At 45.5% G+C, this 18,374-nt stretch overlaps 1 protein-coding gene across 4 annotated transcripts in view; it reads left to right on the top strand.

Moving 5' to 3' along the window:
* Positions 1 to 12,891, top strand: part of NUGGC (nuclear GTPase, germinal center associated) — a 46,971-nt gene extending 34,080 nt beyond the window's left edge. For 3 of the 4 annotated variants that reach the window (XM_005209873.5, XM_002689478.7, XM_005209874.5), the window contains 7 exons: positions 1,627 to 1,791; positions 4,324 to 4,481; positions 6,185 to 6,329; positions 7,818 to 7,926; positions 8,819 to 8,955; positions 11,366 to 11,456; positions 12,623 to 12,891. In XM_005209873.5, the coding sequence (XP_005209930.1) occupies positions 1,627 to 1,791; positions 4,324 to 4,481; positions 6,185 to 6,329; positions 7,818 to 7,926; positions 8,819 to 8,955; positions 11,366 to 11,456; positions 12,623 to 12,762 (945 nt within the window). In that variant the 3' untranslated portion in view covers positions 12,763 to 12,891. The remainder of the gene's footprint in view (positions 1 to 1,626; positions 1,792 to 4,323; positions 4,482 to 6,184; positions 6,330 to 7,817; positions 7,927 to 8,818; positions 8,956 to 11,365; positions 11,457 to 12,622) is intronic. The other variant, XM_024996053.2, reaches the window with a different exon arrangement.
* The last annotated feature ends 5,483 nt before the right edge of the window (positions 12,892 to 18,374 follow it).

Raw genomic sequence — 18,374 nt, forward strand, 5'->3', positions numbered from 1 at the left:
AACTCTGAAACTTCCCAGGGCATGCCTGAAATGGGATAGTTTCCATAGAGTTCTGAAACTCATCTATTCTGAGACTCAGAATGTAGAAGTTTGAGGCTATTTTCAGGATCATTCAGCTCCATTCCACTTAGTTCACAGACAATGCCCTTGAGGATTCAGGGATGATAAGTCATCCACGGAAACTCTCACCTCAATGCAAGAGCTGTTTCTGTCATCCGGTTTGGAATAGAATTTAAAATCCTATGCTATCCAGCCATTTCTCCATGCCACTCACTCATTCCACAAACGTATATGGACTGCACTCCCCGTGCCATGCCTGGAGTAAACAAGCACGAATAACAGTCTGTCTCCTCAGCAGGGTCCTGGCCCAGAGCAGGGAGACACATGGCCTGAGGGAGATACAGCACAGCAGGGGTGTGCCAAGTGCAACGGGAGCCCAGGCAAGGGCACCCCAACTCTGCTCACCCCAACTCTGCTGGGGAGTCAGGGACAGCGTGACATGAGAAGTGCCTTTTGAACTTTTTCTGGGAGGACAAGAACGTGGGCAGAGCCTGTGCACAGCCAGAAGGATGGCATATTTGGGGAACGGCAGCAAGTTCATGGGCAGCTACACGGGAGGACCTTTTGGGCAAAGAGAGAGCTGGCGATGCTGGAGAAATTGGTTGAGTTCTGGCCAAGAAGGGCCTTAAGTGCTGAGCTAAGGAGTGTGGCTTCTTTCCACTGCAGGTGGACACTGCATGGTCTCCAGGGTTCTCATACAGGGGCAGGCACTACAAAGTTCCCAGTTTGGAACCTAGAGGTCAAGACAGCCTCTGGTGGTCACTCCCTTGTATATCTGAATTGACATTTCTTCCCTGATTAGGCTGTTCTCCTTTGAAGCAGGAACCAAGTCTTTATTTTAGTGGTCCTATAGCTCTGTTATTTATTCCAGAAGGTCACTGTTAGCCTGGGACTTGATAGAAGCATAGAATCCCAGGTGCTCGGGTTTGAACCAACTTGCCCAGTGAGTTCTATGCACATTTTTTCTCACACAAATTTGAGAAATCCTATCCTCCCAAACTGCACCAAGTTCATTAAATATCTGTCAAATCAGATGTCATTGGAAAAAATCTCTTTTAATAATGGCTGGATTTTTAAAAATATTTACTCTTTCCAATAGCCTAATGGATTATACCACTAAAATAAGTTGTAGGAGGCATATATTTGTTCTGTTCTCCAATCTCACAAGTGGCTTCCCCGGTGGCTCAGATGGTAAAGAATCTGCTGCCAGTGTAGAAGATTAAGGTTTGACCATTGGGTTAGGAAGAGCTCCTAGAGAAGGAAATGGCAACTCACTCCAGTATTCTTGCCTTGGAAATCCCAAGGACAGAAGAGCCTGGCAGGAGACAGTCCATGGGGTTGCAAAGAGTCAGACACAACTTAGAGACTAAGCACATACGTGTGCCAATCCCACAAAACTTAAGGAGATCTGTGGACTGGAGGATGCTTTACTGGGCGATGGGGCGAAGTCCACTGTGGGTGATCAGCTCAAGCTCAATCTGCACAGGCTCAGAGGAAGCAGACCTGGAAAAGCCGATGCCTATAGGGAGGGCATAGCCTCATGCTCCCGATGGTCCTTGTCCCTAGAATGAATACTTGCACATGAGTGGCCTTCGGAGATTTGTGGAAGAGAAGATACAGTTGCTGGAGAAGGCCATTGACCAGTGTTTCGCCCACATAGCGCGGCCCCTGCAAGAAGGGATCTGGAATGCCAGGAGTTCCTACCGACGCATCCTTGGGGCATGCCTGGTGGTGAGTGACCCCCTAAAGGGAAAAACCATGATATTTGGTGAGGTCTGTCTGATCCCTTGCCTACTTTTCTACTATCCCATTGCTTTCCAGAGAAATAAAGAGCTAGAAGAGATTGGGAGAGAGTGAAAATTGCACACAGGAAAGCATATTGAGTAACTGTTTGACTATGCATTGCAAGGACGCAGGGAAAGGTACATGGTTAGGGAGATTTAGGATCTGAGGGTCTTGCTTTGAATGCCAGCCCCACCAAACACCCTTTCTGTAGGCCTGGGTGAGGCCCTAAACCCACTTAAGCCTGTTGGATTTTTCTTCTATAAAATGGGGATGATAAATACTTGTCTAGTCTATTTCACAGGGTTGATGTAAGTATCAATTAGATACACAATAAGAAAGCATCCTGTAATCTCTCACTTGGCGTACAAATTGTTGTTTTATCTTTTAATTAGTTATGCGTGGTTTCTAAGGGATGGCTAGGAGGAGGAGATGGTTAGATAGCATCACCGACTCAACAGACATGAATTTGAGTGAACTCTGGGAGATAGTGGAGGATAGAGGAGTCTGGTGTGCTGCAGTCCATGGGGCTGCAGAATCAGACACGACTTAGCAACTGAACAACAAGGGGTGGGAGATAAGAAATGTGTATTGTTGTTTAAGCCATGAAGTTTGGGGTAACTGGTTTCATAGCAATAGGTAACTAAGTGACCCTAGGGAGAACTGTTTCCATAGGATGGTAGAAGATCCCAGATCAAAACAGTGAATGAGTAAGTGGGTGCTGAGCAAGTGAAGGCAGGAAGTGGGGACCAGTCCTCTGAGATGACGTACCTGGGGAGGAAGGAGCAGCATCAGGTATCTTCAGCTGTCACTAGGGCTCTATCCTAGGAACTATCCCCTCTCTCCTTAGCCCTTCAATGGCTTCTTTCTCTGGACTACAGACACACCTGGGCAGTTCCTATTGGATAAGCAACTTGCCTTTGTGATCAGACATTTGGGCAGATATGTATATACTAACATCATAACGTTATATGATATAGTAAAATAACCTAAATGTCTAGTGATAAGAGAATGGTTACGTGCATTATGATGCATCCATATGATATTATGTGGTTGTTAAAATATTTTTTGGAAGTATTTGCAATGAATTCAGGAAATGCTCATTTTATAATATTAGGAGAAATGGCAGAATATTAAAATACAGATAGCTAGACAGGATAGATAGATGTGGGTAGATATAGTATGCTGCCAGTTGTACCATGCTACAACAGCCATTAACTTAAAATATATTCTCCTAAAACATAGATCACTGATTAATGATCACAAGTGCTTCCCTGGTGGCTCAGATGGTAAAAGAATCTGCCTGCAATGCAGGAGACCTGGGTTCAATCCCTGGGTCGGGAAGATCCCCTGGAGGAGGAAATGGCAACCCACTCCAGTATTCTTGCCTGGGAAATCCCCATGGACTGAGGCGCCTGGAGGGCTACAGTCCATGGGGTTGCAAAGAGTCAGACGCAACTGAGCAACTAAATAACTACAATGACGATCACAAGGCCCTCTACTGACATTCTGGTCAGTGCTAACATATTTTATATTCTCTTATTCTTCTACTGAGAATCACCATGCAGCTAAAATCTGTTGACTCTAAAAGCTCTAGCTTCATAATAATTTTTTTCTTCTCATTTGTGAATTTATGTTTCTGGGAAAAATATGACAAAGATATACACATCAAATCACATTTTATCAAATATTTAATAAAAAATATAAAACTCTGGGCTGTGCTTGGAAAATCTGAAACATACTTGCAGTGGAGTCAGAGCACATTTGTATTTAAGAACTGCTCATTTAACACATGTTTACCAAGCATGACATATGCCAGGACCAGACGGTGAGGACGTCATGATGGATGAGACGCTGGGCTTAATCTCAACCAGCTGATGATCCATCAAAGCAGCCTGATGAGTAAAGAGACAAATGCGAAGCTGCTGTATGTGAGCAAAGACAGTAGAGGATGCTTTGGGAGCTCAGAGTGGAAGCTCCTGCTGACCAGAGGTGTGACTGCTATCCTCTTGTGTAGCTTAATAATGACTAGCTTAATTGGAAGATCATGTCTCTACTCTTCCCAGTAATTCTTGCTTACAGTATTTGGGATCTAGACTAAAACATCCCCAATAGATCCTAAACTAGTACTCAAGTATTATTGATAATTTCATTTTACTAAAATTTAGACTAATTGAATGAGCTTCCCCGGTGCCTCAGTAGTAAAGAATCCAACCGCAAAGCAGGAGATGCAGGAATGTGTGTTTGATCCCTCTGTTGTGAAGATCCCTTGGAAGATAAAATACCTACCCACTTCAGTATTCGTGTCTAGAGAATCCCCTGGACAGAGGAGCCTGGTGGGCTACAGTCCATGGGGTCACAAAGAGTCGGACATGTCTGACTGACTGAGCACGCACGTGCACACACACACATGAGGCAGGGTACGTCTGATTCCATGAATTCTAGGTACCCACTAACTCTGTTATCTTACTGTTTATCCAGAGGAGTAGAGGAAACCAGGGCTTTCACCAGACTCTGAAAGCGGTTTGCCTGAAAAATGGCATCTATGCCTCCAGGACTCTTGCGAGAATTGATCTGAATGAAGCCATCACACAGCCCATCTACGAACAGATTGATCCCATTTTTGGGCGCATTTTTAGGTAAAGGAATCCATTTGGCTCCTCTCTGAACAAACATCCTAAGAATGCGTGGGCCAGAGTCTCATCTTCAAGAATTTGTTCTTGGGATCTGGAAGGGTCCAGAGTAGCTTGCAACTTGAGGAGGAAAACTCAGTCTTTGGCAAAACACAAAAGCCTTCTTGGTTGGGTTTACTTAAAATTTTCCGGTGGTGACCCGGAGTGCAGCTGGAGACACTACTTTGAGACTAATGTTATAATTCCTGTTATTTTTCAAATATCTCCTACAGGCAGCAGGGGATCCATTTTCTTATGGACCTGGGCCCAGGATAGGGTATTTTGGTTGGAGAGTGTGGACTTAAGGAAACACACAGTCTTCATAAATTTCCCTGAGTGAGAAAAGGAAAAATGGCTCAGGATGACTCTGCTTGTTCTTTGACACATGGCATGGGGTTTGGGGCCTGAGCCTTCACAGCGCCTGCTCCTTCCCTTCTTCCTTGGCCTCCAAAACCTCCTTCCACAGAAACAGAGTCTTCTATTCCTCACCTGTCTTCAGTCTCCATCCTTCACCTGGCCCGCCACCTATTTGAACCATTCAACTTTTGCTCAATGCTCCCTGCCCCCCAACCTTCCTTTAAATTTGTTTTTCATGATGCCATTCCACCTATGCCCACTCATCCTGTTTACATGTCTGTAGGGTAAACTCCAAATTCCTTGGAATAGACTTCAAGACATTCCACCTGCCTCCAATTGGCCTTTCCCACCCCTCCTTGCCACCCCCGCCCCCCGCCATTTTACCAATCTGAGGGCAGCAGAGAGTTACTGAGACATGCCAGGAACTATGCTAAGCACTTTGCATGCATCATGTTATCATATCCTCCCAAGAACCCTCTGAAGTGGCTCTGGTCTTTTTGCAAGTGAACACACTGCCATTGGGAGGAATCACACAGCTTTCCCCGGCCCCTTGACGCACAGGTAGAGATCTAGGACTTCAAGCCTCTGCCCTCTTCTCTGCTCACCTGCTCACCTCATACCCCTGGGATGTCCTGAAACTTAGTTCACTATGTCGTCCCTGGGGAGAATGCTGCCTCCTCCTTTTCACCTCCCTAAACCTTACACAGGCTTCCTGGTGGCTCAGTGGTAAAGAATCTGCAGAATCGCCTGCTATGCAGGAGACATTGGGCTCAATCCTTGGGTCAGGAAGATCCCATGGAGGAAATGGCAACCCACTCCACTATTTTTGCCTGGAGAATTCCATGGACAGAGGAGCCTGGCAGGCTTCAGTCCATGGTGTGACTAAGAGTCAGACATGACTCAGTGACTAAACAACAGCAAACCGTGCCCATCTTTTAAGGTGTAGTTCATCCCACCCTTTCAAGTGGGAACATTTGAGTAGCCGAAGGACTCTGAGTTTTGAGGTCAAACAGATCAGTGTCTAAGGCCTGACCCTGCTACTCACTAGCCATGTGACTTTGAACACATTCTAGCAACCATTTCCAAACTTCAATTTCCTCATCCATAAAATGGGTGTCATTGCACTGACTTCATAGGTTTTATATCAAGGGCCTAGCACAGCACAGTGCTTGGAACATTATAGAAATTTTATAACTAATGATCTCATACCCCTTCTCTTAAAAATGAGTAAAAGAATACCAGCTAGTTGATTCTTTGTTTTAATCCCACAATAGCTGCTGCTATCTCTTAACATTTTACTTTGCTTTCCTCAGTAGGTCTGGGAAGCCCACTGATGGTTCAGCTCTGATCCCCCACATAGATGCTTTTAAGCTCTCTCTGCAGGAGAAGATGACTGAAATTGGGATAAGAAATGGCTGGAAATATGACAGCTATAAAAAGACTTTCCTGATCCAGGAGGTAAGATCCTTATAAAGTGAAGAGGGCGATGAGTTTAGGTAGTGGTTTTCTTCCCAGCAGGATTTTGGAGGTTGCCTGTTTTTCCTACTTGTTCCCTTGGAGTGTCTAGGCTCTGGGTAGGCCTAATAACAGATGCCATGAGATCCAGAACATAGCAGGATGGAGGAGAGAGAAGTGATCCTGGAGGCAGTAAGCTTTGTTCCCCTGAAAAGCAGCCAATCATAAGTGCTGAGATTGTCATACAGACTCAGTTCCCAGGAAGTATCTTCGAAGAGTCTTTAGCTATATAAACATTTGAATCCACTTTTAACAGACTCACTGACTTCATTTTTGCCAATATCATGAAATACCATCCACGGCAGTGAAGTTTAAAGAAATGTCATTTTTTTGCAGATTACTTTTTAGTTTTGAATCCTCAAGACTCTTATGTGGGACTCATTTTCTTAGTCTGGGCTGTCTTAGTCTATTTGGGCTGCTATAACAAAATACCATAGACTGGGAAGCTTACAAACAACAGACATTTCTCAGTATTCTGGAGGCCAGAAGTACAGGATCAAGGTGCAGGCAGATTTGGTGTCTGCTTGGGCCCACTTGCTGGTTTAGGGGTGGCTGTCTTTTTGCTGTGTGCTTACGTGGCAGAAGGGCACAGAAGCCCTCTAGGGTCTCTTCTATAAAGGGCATCATCCCAACTGAGAGGGCTCCATCTTGAGTCCTAAAAGCCTCCCAAAGGCCCTACCTCCTAAAGCCATCACACCGAATTTGTGCTCAATCAGTTGTGTCTGACTCTTTGCAACCCATGGACTCTAGACCGCTAGGCCCCTCTGTCCATGGGATTCCCCAGGCAAGAATACTGGAGTGGGTTGTCATTTCCTTCTCCAGGGGATCTTTCCGACCCAGGGACTGAACCAGGTCTCTTCTACTGCAGGCAGATTCTTTACCATCTGAGCCATCACATTGGGGTTTAAGATTTCAGTGTAAGAATTTTGGAAGACCTGACTATGCACAGGCCCACAGCACAGGCCCAGCCCAAATTACACAAGAATCACCTGTGCCCCCTTACCCTTCCCACAGATGCCCCATCCCATAACCATGCGTGCCCCTGAGTCCAACTCTGCAAATACTTACTGAGTTGTCTGAGGCACCAGACACTACGGGAAGCGTTTTGGGATGTAAAGATGCTTAAGACAAAGTTTTGGAACTTCCCTGGTAGTCCAGTGGTTAAGACTCCGTGCTCCCAATGCAGGTGGCCTGGGTTCCATCCCTGGTTGGGGAACTAAGAGCTCATATGCTACAAAGCATGGCCAAAAAAAAAAAAAAGACAAGACAAGGTTCCTGCCTGTGAGGGAGGAGCTCACAGCCTGGTAGCGGAGGAGATGGGAACAGCCAACAGGAACCCGGGCAGGGGAAATGGTACAGCCCTCGGAAACCCCTGCCTTGCTTCTGTCAAGGGACTGTCACAAATGGCCTTTTGTTGATGTGGATTCTCAGATAAGTGCCATCCTGGGAGGCCTGGAGGAACACATCCTCAGAAAGAAGAGGAAGATCTATGAGTCTCTCACCACATCTGTTCAGAACGACCTGAAGCCCTGTTATGAAGGTGGGGGCCCCAAGGGCAATGTTTCTGCCTCCTCCGGGGTCTGCCAGCTCCTTTAGCGTCCTGTCTGCTGTTCCCTCCTTAAAGCATTTGTCCTTCTATGTCCTAAGCCCCCATAACACTCTTGGTCTGCAAGTTAAAACCCAACAATTGCAAACGGGTGGGGAGAGGTCAGTCATGAACCGCTTTTATCTGTTTCCACTTCTTTCCATCCACCCTTCATCTAGACATCTTGCTTCTCTCTGCGTTGCATCGCAGCTAATTAAACTATAAAAGCCATTTATTGAATTCTTGTTCTTATTTTAAGTATCTGTAAACTCACTTGTCAACTTTTTCTTGGCTTGTTGGTCCCATTGATTTTGTTCTGGGGTGGGAGGTGGAGTTTGGAATTTGGTAACCTTCTGCTTGCTCCTTAGGTTTTCTACATGAAAATGATCAAATATTGATTTTTTTGTATTATGTTATTCCATTTCCACAGTGTATAAAATGGTGCTACATATGTGACTATATATATACAAATACGTATGGTTATGTAGCTGTGTATACGTGTGCTCAGTCGTGTCTGAGTCTTTGTGACCCTATGGATTATAGTCCACCAGGCTCCTCTGTCCATGGAGTTTCTCAGGCAAGAAGACTGGAGTGGGTTGCTGTTTCCTACTCCTGGGGATCTTCCCCACCCAGGGACTGAACCCATGTCTCTTGACTCTCCTGCATTGCAGGCAGATTTTTTAACCACTGTGCCACCTGGGAAGCCCCAGGTGTGTCTATATGTGTGTCTGTATGTATATGCATATGTGTATGTATGTATAGTTGGTTTGCTTGTCTTTATTTCTGATGCTAAGGATATCTAAGCAAGTCCTTGTTGAGGTGTTACTGTGGCTGTCATTTTTGCCAGAGGCCGCACAGATCACAGGCAAAAAAGCATGTGAAAGAATGAAAGATGTCCTCAGAAGAGGGGTGGACCGGCAGGTGGCTGAGGGCATGTTCGAACGGGCGCAAGAAAGGATGCAGCACCAGTTCCAGCAGCTGAAGGTATTCGACTTATGCAGTTTGCATTCCGGTCCCAGAGGACTCCTTGGGGAGCACGGGAAGGAGGGGCAGAGATGGAGGAATTAGTAGTTGTTTGAGCCCAGATAGAGCCAAATGCCTTCTGCAAAGTGGGCTCGACTGACGCCCATGATGCCGGGGTAGGGGCCAGCCTCCACCCTGCTTCCACCTCTACCGCCATCACGTGCTGGCTCGCGCTTGTCTCAGTCTGTGACTTCAGAAACTCAGTGCCTCCAGCTCTCTCCTGCATCTTTCTCTTTCCTAAGTCATCACTAAGATCACTGTGATATCTTGAGGGGACCCTAAGCACTTCACAAACATGAGCTTATTGAATCCCCAACAAGTCGGTGAGATAAGGTGCTACAATCGTTCCCACTTTACAGATGAGGAAACTGAGGCAGACAGAGGCGTATCAACAGGTCACAGAGCTAGCAAGTTACAAGTGTGGGAATTTGGGACCAGGTAACCTAGCTCTGCTGCTGCTACTGCTTAGTTGCTTCAGTTGTGTCCAACTCTGTGCAACCCCATAGACGGCAGCCCGCGAGGCTCCCCCGTCCCTGGGATTCTCCAGGCAAGAACACTGGAGTGGGTTGCCATTTCCTTCTCCAATGCATGAAAGTGAAAAGTGAAAGTGAAGTCGCTCAGTCGTGTTGGACTCTTATCGACCCCGTGGACTGCAGCCCACCAGGCTCCTCCATCCATGGGATTTTCCAGGCAAGAGTACTGGAGTAGGGTGCCATTGCCTTCTCCGAACCTGGCTCTAGAAATAGTATTATCTCAAGACATACTTTTAAAAAAAATATTTATTTGACTGCACCCAGTCTTAGTTGCAAGATTTAGTTCCCTGACCAGGTATCAAACCCAGGCCTCCTGCATTGGGAGCATGGAGTCTTAGCCACTGGACCACCAGGGAAGTCCCCAGATCTTTTTTTAATGAGGGAAAATGTCTTGTCTACATAAAATACCTATAGATAAATGCCAGCCAACTATTATAGATCTGCTCATTACAGTACCTGGCATAGCTTTTGGTGAGATTCTGTCCCCTCTCAGAAGACAGTTCCTGACAGTTTCCTTGAAACCAAGTGCTCTGTCAAGTACACCTGGACATCCAGCCCCAGTCCTGGGTCTCTTAGTTTGTCAGCCTCCTCTGCAAGTAATATAAATTCTTTGCTTTAGTCCAAGCTACTGTTAGCCCCTCCCTGGCCAATAGCATTTCCAAATTCATCAGCCTCAGTCCAGGCTTAGCTGACCTCTCCCAGCCTCCCAAGGACCCAGCTCCTTGCTATTTCCGTCCACCTCTGGACCAACCTGCTTCCTGAAACATCTCCAACCTCTTATGCACAATCTCCTCTCCTCCCATCACCGCAGTTTTGGAAAATCCCTTTCTCCACAACACGAAGCATGTTATTTCTCTTGGATCGGGCTAAGAGGTATCTCATTTACCAGTAGCAGTGCAGTTTCCATCATCTCACGTATTACCGCTGCCTACAAATACCTGCAGAAAATTTGCCAAATTCTATAGCTGCCTATCCCCACTGAGTACATAAAAACTGGCCTTTTGGCCTTTCAGGTGCCTAAGAAAACAATTGCACTGAAAAACGATGAGCACATTGATCATGTACAAATGTATCTTAAATGACAGACATGCAAGAAGGTGCCACTGGGCGAGACCACAGAGGGTTCCCGTTCTCCGATCTCACAGACAGTGAAGCTAAGGGCCAAAGTCACCAGCACAAGGTTCACAGATGCAGCTGAGACTAGAACTTTGGTCCAATGCATTGGTGAAAAGATCATGTCTTGGAGTCAGGAGGTGAAGGTTCAGAACTAGGCTCTGTCAGCATAGTGGAGAGTCGAGTGTTTTTCAGCAAGAGATGGTTGGAAGAAAGAAATGGTTTTTGCTGATAAAAGGACTGAGAGTAGCAAGGAGACAAATCTCAGGCAGTTGGAAAGTTATATATTAGTGGTTTGTTATGAAAAGCAGGAGGTCGACAAACATTTAGGCAGTGACTAAACTCACGGTGGGACAAGAGGATGATGATCAGTGCTTTGCCTCTTTTTCTGCTTGTGTGGCATCTGTTCTCCTCCCCCCAACCCCCACCTCCATTATGCCTCCCTGCATCCTCATTACTCCTGATTTGGCTCTTCAGCATCAGAGTACAATCACCGAGTCTAGGAAAGGAGCTATGAAGGCAGGTGGGACCCCTCAGAAATGTTGTCCTGATGACTCTAGTCACCCAGGGTATCCTCAGGGGGTCCACCCTTGGACTTGACTTTGGTTTCAGCAACCCTGGTCCCTACACTCTCTGGTTGGGGAATGGGGTGGGGTCCCTTTCATAAGATTCCTTCCCCTTGAGACTGCACCATCGTAACAGAATGACTGTCCTTTGTCATGTAGAATGGAATCACGGAGAAGGTGAAGGGCAGCATCGCTACCATGCTGACCCTGGCTTCGTCCCCAGGGGATGGGCTCTACAAGGAACTTGCAGGTAAATACATACAACCTTTGTGTACTTGGGAGCAAGACAAACGGCCTCAGGGTTCTGGTCTCCCTTCTTGGTCACAGTCTTGGCTCCCATCACTGGCCAGCTCAAGGTAGGGAGTCTGAGTCATGCTATGGGGCATAGAGGTGCAAAGGGGATTGAAGAGGCTTTTGGATCAATGCCAGAGCCAACCCCAAGGTCAGCCTGAACTGTCCCTTCACAGGGACTGTGTGTGTCAGGGTTCTCCAGAGAAACAGGACAACAGGATGTGTATGTCTCCCACACACACAAACACACATAAGGAGATTCATTTTAAGGAACTGGCTCATGCAACTAGGAAAGGTTCATGAGTCCATGTGATAAGGGAGGCCAGCAGGCTGGAGACTCAGGAAAGACTTGCAGTTCAAGTCCAAGAGCAGTCTTTCAGAGAACCAGGAAGAGCCATTGCTGCAGATGAAGTCTAAAAGCAGTCTTCAGGAGAATTCCCTCTTGCTCAGGAAAGACCCGCCTTTTGTTCTAGGCAGACTTTCAGCTGATTAAATGAGGCCCACCTACATTGCAGAGGAGAATCTGCCTTACTCAGAGGCCACTGATTTAAATGTAAATCTCATCCAAAAATACACTCACAAAAACATCCAGAATAGTGTGTGACCAACTATCTGGGCACCGTAACTCAGACAGGTGGAGACATAAAATTAACCATCACAAGGATATCATCTAGTAGCAGACCATAGGCTAAAAACCCAAGATGCCAAAATGGAGCAAATGCACTAGAATTTAGAATGGGGACAGCTGGGAGGAGAGGGAGTGGAGTAGGAGAGAGATGCTGGACAAGACTGGGGGAGGTCTGGCATGGGGTGTGCTTTGTATCTCCTTCCACTGAGCACTTGCGAAGCCTTGGTCAAGACCCACTGATTTCCCAGACTCATTCTATGGGTAGGTTTGTGTTTATTTTGAAGGTGCCCACTATGATCAGATAAGCCTTAAGAGCAACAATGCCTGGTTTGATCAAGTTGTTCATAAAATACACTGATTGGACCATCTAATCTCTAAGCTCCATTCCTGAGCTCATATTCTGGGACAGCTGACTCAAGTCAGAACAGGATTCTCAAGGAATCTGTTTCCTGGGGACATTTCTGAAAAGGACACTAACTCCTGATGCTCTTCTGTAGATGTCAAAAGTGAATACAAGGAGATGGAGAAGCTGCACAGAAGCCTGAGAGAGGTTGCTGAGAATGCAGTGCTGCGGAGGGGCATGCAAAACTTCCTTCTGAGAATGTCCCCCAGCAAAGCTGGCCCCCCAAAAACATAAGATTTAATTCTTGGGGCTTAGCCCCAAGGGGATGGAATACCAGCCTAGAGACAATCAGATTTATTTGTGTTGGTTAAAAGCTAATAAAGAACATCACCCAACTTTGGGAACTTTATAGGCAATAGAAAATCCGTATATGGTTACTTTTGGCATAAAGTCGAGTACAGAACACATCATTTCATTTTTATTCTATTGCCAATGAAACCCTCAGGAAGTTCTAAAGTTTTAGGGATGAGAAACTTGTGCCTCACGGAAGAAAAATACCTAAAGAGTGAAAAACTTATTTGTGGAGTCTAAAATATGACACAGATGCACTTATTTACAAAACAGAAGGAGACTCACAGACATCAAAACCAACTTACGGTTACCAAAGAGGAAGTGGGGTAAAGAGGGAGAAATTAGGGGTCTGAGATTAGCAGATACAAAATACTATATGTAAAACAGATAAACAACAAAGTCCTACTGTATGGCACAGGGTATCCTGTAGTAAACCATTATGTTAAAGAAGATGAAAAAGAATATATACATATATACACACATGTGTGTGCATATATATTATATACATGTATGTATACATATATATGTATACAATACATGTGTGTATATATGTACATATATATATATCTGATTCACCTTGCTGTACTACAGAAACTATCACAACACTGTGAATCATTGTTATTATAATCACTTCAATTATAATAATTTTAAAAAAGACTCTCTAGTTTGGTTCTTGGTCTGACCCATGGACTCCATCACAAGTTCTAAGTCATAGCCGATCCATCTGCCCAGGAAATGGGACACTGGCTAGAATTAAGCAGAATGCTACCATCAGAAACATCACGACTGGGGTTCAGGGTAGCCCTTGATTCTGGAGGAGACAAGAGGAAAAGGTATGTTGCTCAGAAGACTGGGAGGTGGGCAGGGAAAAGAATAGTTTTCGAAAACACAGCTTTAAATGCTGCACAGTATTCTGATGTATAGATGTGTTTTGCTGTTGTGTAGTCACTAAGTCATGTCCAAATCTTTGTGACCCCGTGGACTGCAGCCCACCAGGCTCCTCTGGCCATGGGAATTCTCCAGGCAAGAATGCTGGAGTGGGTTGCCATTTCCTTCTCCAGGGGATCTTGCCAACGCAGGGATTAAACTCATGTATCCTGTGTCTCCTGCACTGGCAGGCAGATTCTTTACCTGGGAAGCCCATACTACCATTTATCTTTCCATTATTCTATTGCTGGACGTTTAGATGGTGCTGTTTTTCTCCACTGTAGATAATATTATAGAGAATACTCTTATACAGCTATCTCTGTCTCTCTCTCTGATTTTTTTAAAGAGATAGACAACCTTATAGGTGATTTCAAATACAATTTTAAAAATTAGAATTCCTGTGTATACACAGTATTCTAAAAATCAGAATGAAAGGAGAGTATTCCAACTTATTTATGAAGAAAATTTTAACCATGATACTTAGAACAGTGATTATAAGAAAGAAAAACTAGTAAGAATTTTGAATTATGTCTCAGTTCAATTGCTTAGTTGTGTCTGACTCTTTGCGACCCCATGGACTGCAGCATGGCAGGCTTCCCTCTCCTTCACCAACTCCTGGAGCTTGCTCAGACTCATGTCCATCGAGTCACTGATGCCATCCAACCATCTCATCCTCTGTCGTCCCCTCTTTTCCTGCCCTTAGTCTTTCCCAGCATCAGGGTCTTTTCCTATGAGTCAGTTCTTCGCGTCACGTAGCCAAAATATCACAGCTTCAGCTTCAGCATCAGTCCTTCCAATTGAATATTCAGGACTAATTTCCTTTAGGATTGACTGGTTTGATCTCCTTGCAGTCCAAGGGACTCTCAAGAGTCTTCTCCAACACCAAAGTTCAAAAGCATCGATTCTTTGGTGCTCAGCTTTCTTTATAGTTCAACTCTCAAATCCATATTATGTCTGCTGCTGCTGCTAAGTCGCTTCAGTCATGTCCGACTCTTCGCGACCCCATAGACGGCAGCCCACCAGGCTCCTCCATCCCTGGGATTCTCCAGGCAAGAACATTGGAGTGGGTTGCCACTGCCTTCTCCAATGCATGAAAGTGAAAAGTGAAAGTGAAGTCGCTCAGTTATGTCTGACTCTTTGCGACCCCATGGACTACAGCCTACTAGGCTTCTCCGCCCATGGGATTTTCCAGGCAAGAGTACTGGAGTGGGGTGCCATATTATGTCTAGGTATCCAATTATGCTTGCTGCTGCTGCTGCTAAGTCGCTTCATTCGTGTCCGACTCTGTGTGACCCCATAGACGGCAGCCCACTAGGCTCCCCCGTCCCTGGGATTCTTCAGGCAAGAACACTGGAGTGGGTTGCCATTTCCTTCTCCAATGTATGAAAGTAAAAAGTGAAAGTGAAGTCGCTCAGTCATGTCTGACTCTTAGCAACCCCATGGACTGCAGCCTACCAGGCTCCTCCATCCATGGGATTTTCCAGGCAAGAGTACTGGAGTGGGGTGCCATTGCCTTCTCCGCCAATTATGCTTAGATATCCAAAATTTAAGCAACCCCAAATAAAAAATATATGTGTTTTCTACTGTGTAACTGATAAGTTATAGAATTGAGGAGTCCCAATTCCAAAATTCCTCTACCTCTGATTTTTATCTTTAGGATAAATTTTTTAAGAATTCCATTATAGGATCTGAGTAAAAGAGCACTTTAAAGTCTCAACTGTTCCAGAAAACCTGTCTGCTTACTAGCAGGAATGAGATTTCCTGTGTTACCATTTTTTAATACCATTTAAAAAAAATAAAAAATGGATATTATTGTTTTGTTCAGTAGGTTCACGGGATCAAATTTTTAATATTACCATCTTGTATTGTATGGGTTGTTACTGATACTGAAACCCTTTTTTGTGTTTATTGAAGTTTCTCCCACTTGAATTGTCCTTTCATAATCTTTTCTTTTGGCGTGGCTATCACTTCTTCTCATTTTTCTTTTTACTTTGAAAGAACTTCAAACTCTGAAAAGTTGCAACAGTACAAAGAACTCCCATCAACCCTGTATCAATATGCCAGCATTTTACCACACTTGCTTTATTATTCTTCAGTGGGAATGTGTGTGCTTGTGCATACCTTTTTCAACTATTCCAGAGGAGTTGTATGTCTATGCCCCTCCACCCCATAATATTTTAGTGTATTCCATAAAAACAAGTATGTTCTCTTACATAACCCCAGTATAATGACCAAATTCGGGAAATTCAACATTAGTATAATATTATTGCCTTATCCACAGTCTATGTCTAAATTTCCTCAACTGCCCAGTTATGGCCTGGGCAGAGCAATACTTTTTCATCCAGCGTCCAACCCAGGATCAAGTATTTCACTTGCTTCCTTTAATCTCAGACATTTTCAAGGAACATAGGCCAGATGTTTTATAAAATGTTGGCTTGTCTGATGTTTCTTCGTGATTAGACTTGGATACCCTTGGCTAAAACAACCACTTAATTGCCTCATCCTTTTTAATGAACAGAGTCAGAACTGCTGAATGATGAGGGAGGCGTCTAGAAACTAAACACAGATGCGAGTCTAACCCGGGTGTCGAAGCGGGTCCCTCCCTTTTTGTCCGGCAGGGCAGTCCTCGCTAGTCTTGGCGGGGTGGGCAGGGAGGTTGAGGAGGATTTGGAATAACCCTCTTAGTCTCTTAGGCTTGGAATACTGCCTGCCATGGCTGCTGGTGACGAGGGGGCACTGCCACGACGCTCTCACAATGCGGAGCAGAATGGGGAAGCAGGCAGGGGGCACTCAGCTCCATTGCAGCCTGTGGCATCAGGAGGCAAAAGCTTTGTTGGTCAAGTTCCTGGACTTTCCAGACTGGCTGACCTCCTGCAGGGCTGGGTGGGTCTCAGAGCACAGCAGCAGGAGGGCAGGAGGCATGACCTCTGCCACGAAGCAGAGGACCTGCCAAGCTTCGCTAATAGCTCAGAGGGTAAAGAATCTGCCTGCAATGCAGGAGACGTGGGTTCAATCTCAAGGTTGGGAAGATTCCCTGGAGAAGGAATTCGCAACCCACTCCAGTATACTTGCCTGGGAAATCCCATGGACAGAGGAGCCTGGCGGGCTACAGTCTATGGGATGACAAAGTATCAGACAAGACTGAGCAGCTAAGCATGCGCAGAGGACCCTGCCAGACTGCTACTGCCAGCAGCCCCGTCTCCTGACCTCCCGTGGTCTCTCTTCCTCACGTTCTTTCTTCAGCAGCTCCCTTCAGGCCCCACACACCCTCCTTGGGGAATGCCACCCTTTGTCTACCTTCCAGGGAAAGTCTCAGAGCCCAGGTTTGGCCAGAGGTTAATGGAGACGCTCCTCTGCTCAAGTGTGTCAGTTCAAAAGCAGGGAGAAATGGGTCCTAAAGACTTAACTCCAGCATCTCCACCAGCAGGAACTATGGTCTCATCTGTGAGCAAGCACACTTCTCCAAAGCAACTATTACTTTTTAAAAGTAATCGAGTCTGGGGGCTGCACTGTCTTTGTTGCTGCGCACAGGCTCTCTCCAGTTGCAGTGAGTGGGGCTACTCTCTGTTGAGTTGCGTGGGCTTCTCACTGTGGTGGCTTCTGCTGTTGTGGAGCCCGGGCTCTAGGTGCACGGGCTTCAGTAGTCGTGGCACACAGGCATAGTTGCCCGGAGGCATGTGGGATCTTCCAGGACCAGGGATAAAACCCATGTTCCCTGCACTGGCAGGCGTATTCTTAATCACTGGGCCGCCAGGGAAGTCCAAAACTGACTATTAGTATTATTCTTGTAGTAACCAACACTGTCTTGTTTCACATGAGGAGAGCTTGCTCTTGGCCTCTGTTTCTTGGCAAGACTGTGCTAAGGTGCCTCTAATCCACCCTGTTCTGGGCTGATGTCACTAAAGCCACTGCTCGAACTGAAATGGGCTCTGCTATTCCCATCTCAACCTGGCAGGGCTGAGTTCATGGCACTTCTTTCTCATCCCCAGCTCTCTTCCTTAGGAGATGCCATGTGGATCCTGCCACAGTTACATCATCATCATAAGAAATGGTGACTCTGACTCACCTAAAATGTTAAATTATGCCAAGAAGCTCTGCTTACGAAAGGAGAGAAACAATCATTTAAGAATGCACAGCACCGAAATTGTAAAAATTAAAAATGTTTCTACAAGGACCTACTTTACAGCACAGGGAACTATATATAATACCTTTAATACCTTGGGCTTCCCAGGTGGCTTAGATGGTAAAGAATCCACCTGCCACGCACGAGACGCAGCTTCGATTCCTGGGTTGGGAAGATCCCCTGGAGAAGGAAATAGCAACCTACCCTAGTATTCTTGCCTGGGAAATCCCATGGACAGAGAAGTCTGGTGGTCTTACAGTTCATGGGGTGGCAAAAGAGTCAGACATGACTTAGCGACTAAACAATAACAATAACCTGTAATGAAAGAGAATTGAAAAAGTATGTATTTATAACTCAATCACTTTGCTATATACCTGAAACTAACACCACACAGCAAATCAACTACACTTCAAAAATTTTTTTTTTGTTTAAAACATGTAAAAATAAAAATGTTTCAGTGCTAAATAACATAGTGGAATGTGTAATTTGTGGAGCACTTCATGAT

The sequence above is a fragment of the Bos taurus genome, chromosome 8 (genome assembly GCF_002263795.3).
Source record: "Bos taurus isolate L1 Dominette 01449 registration number 42190680 breed Hereford chromosome 8, ARS-UCD2.0, whole genome shotgun sequence".
NCBI lineage: Eukaryota > Metazoa > Chordata > Mammalia > Artiodactyla > Bovidae > Bos > Bos taurus.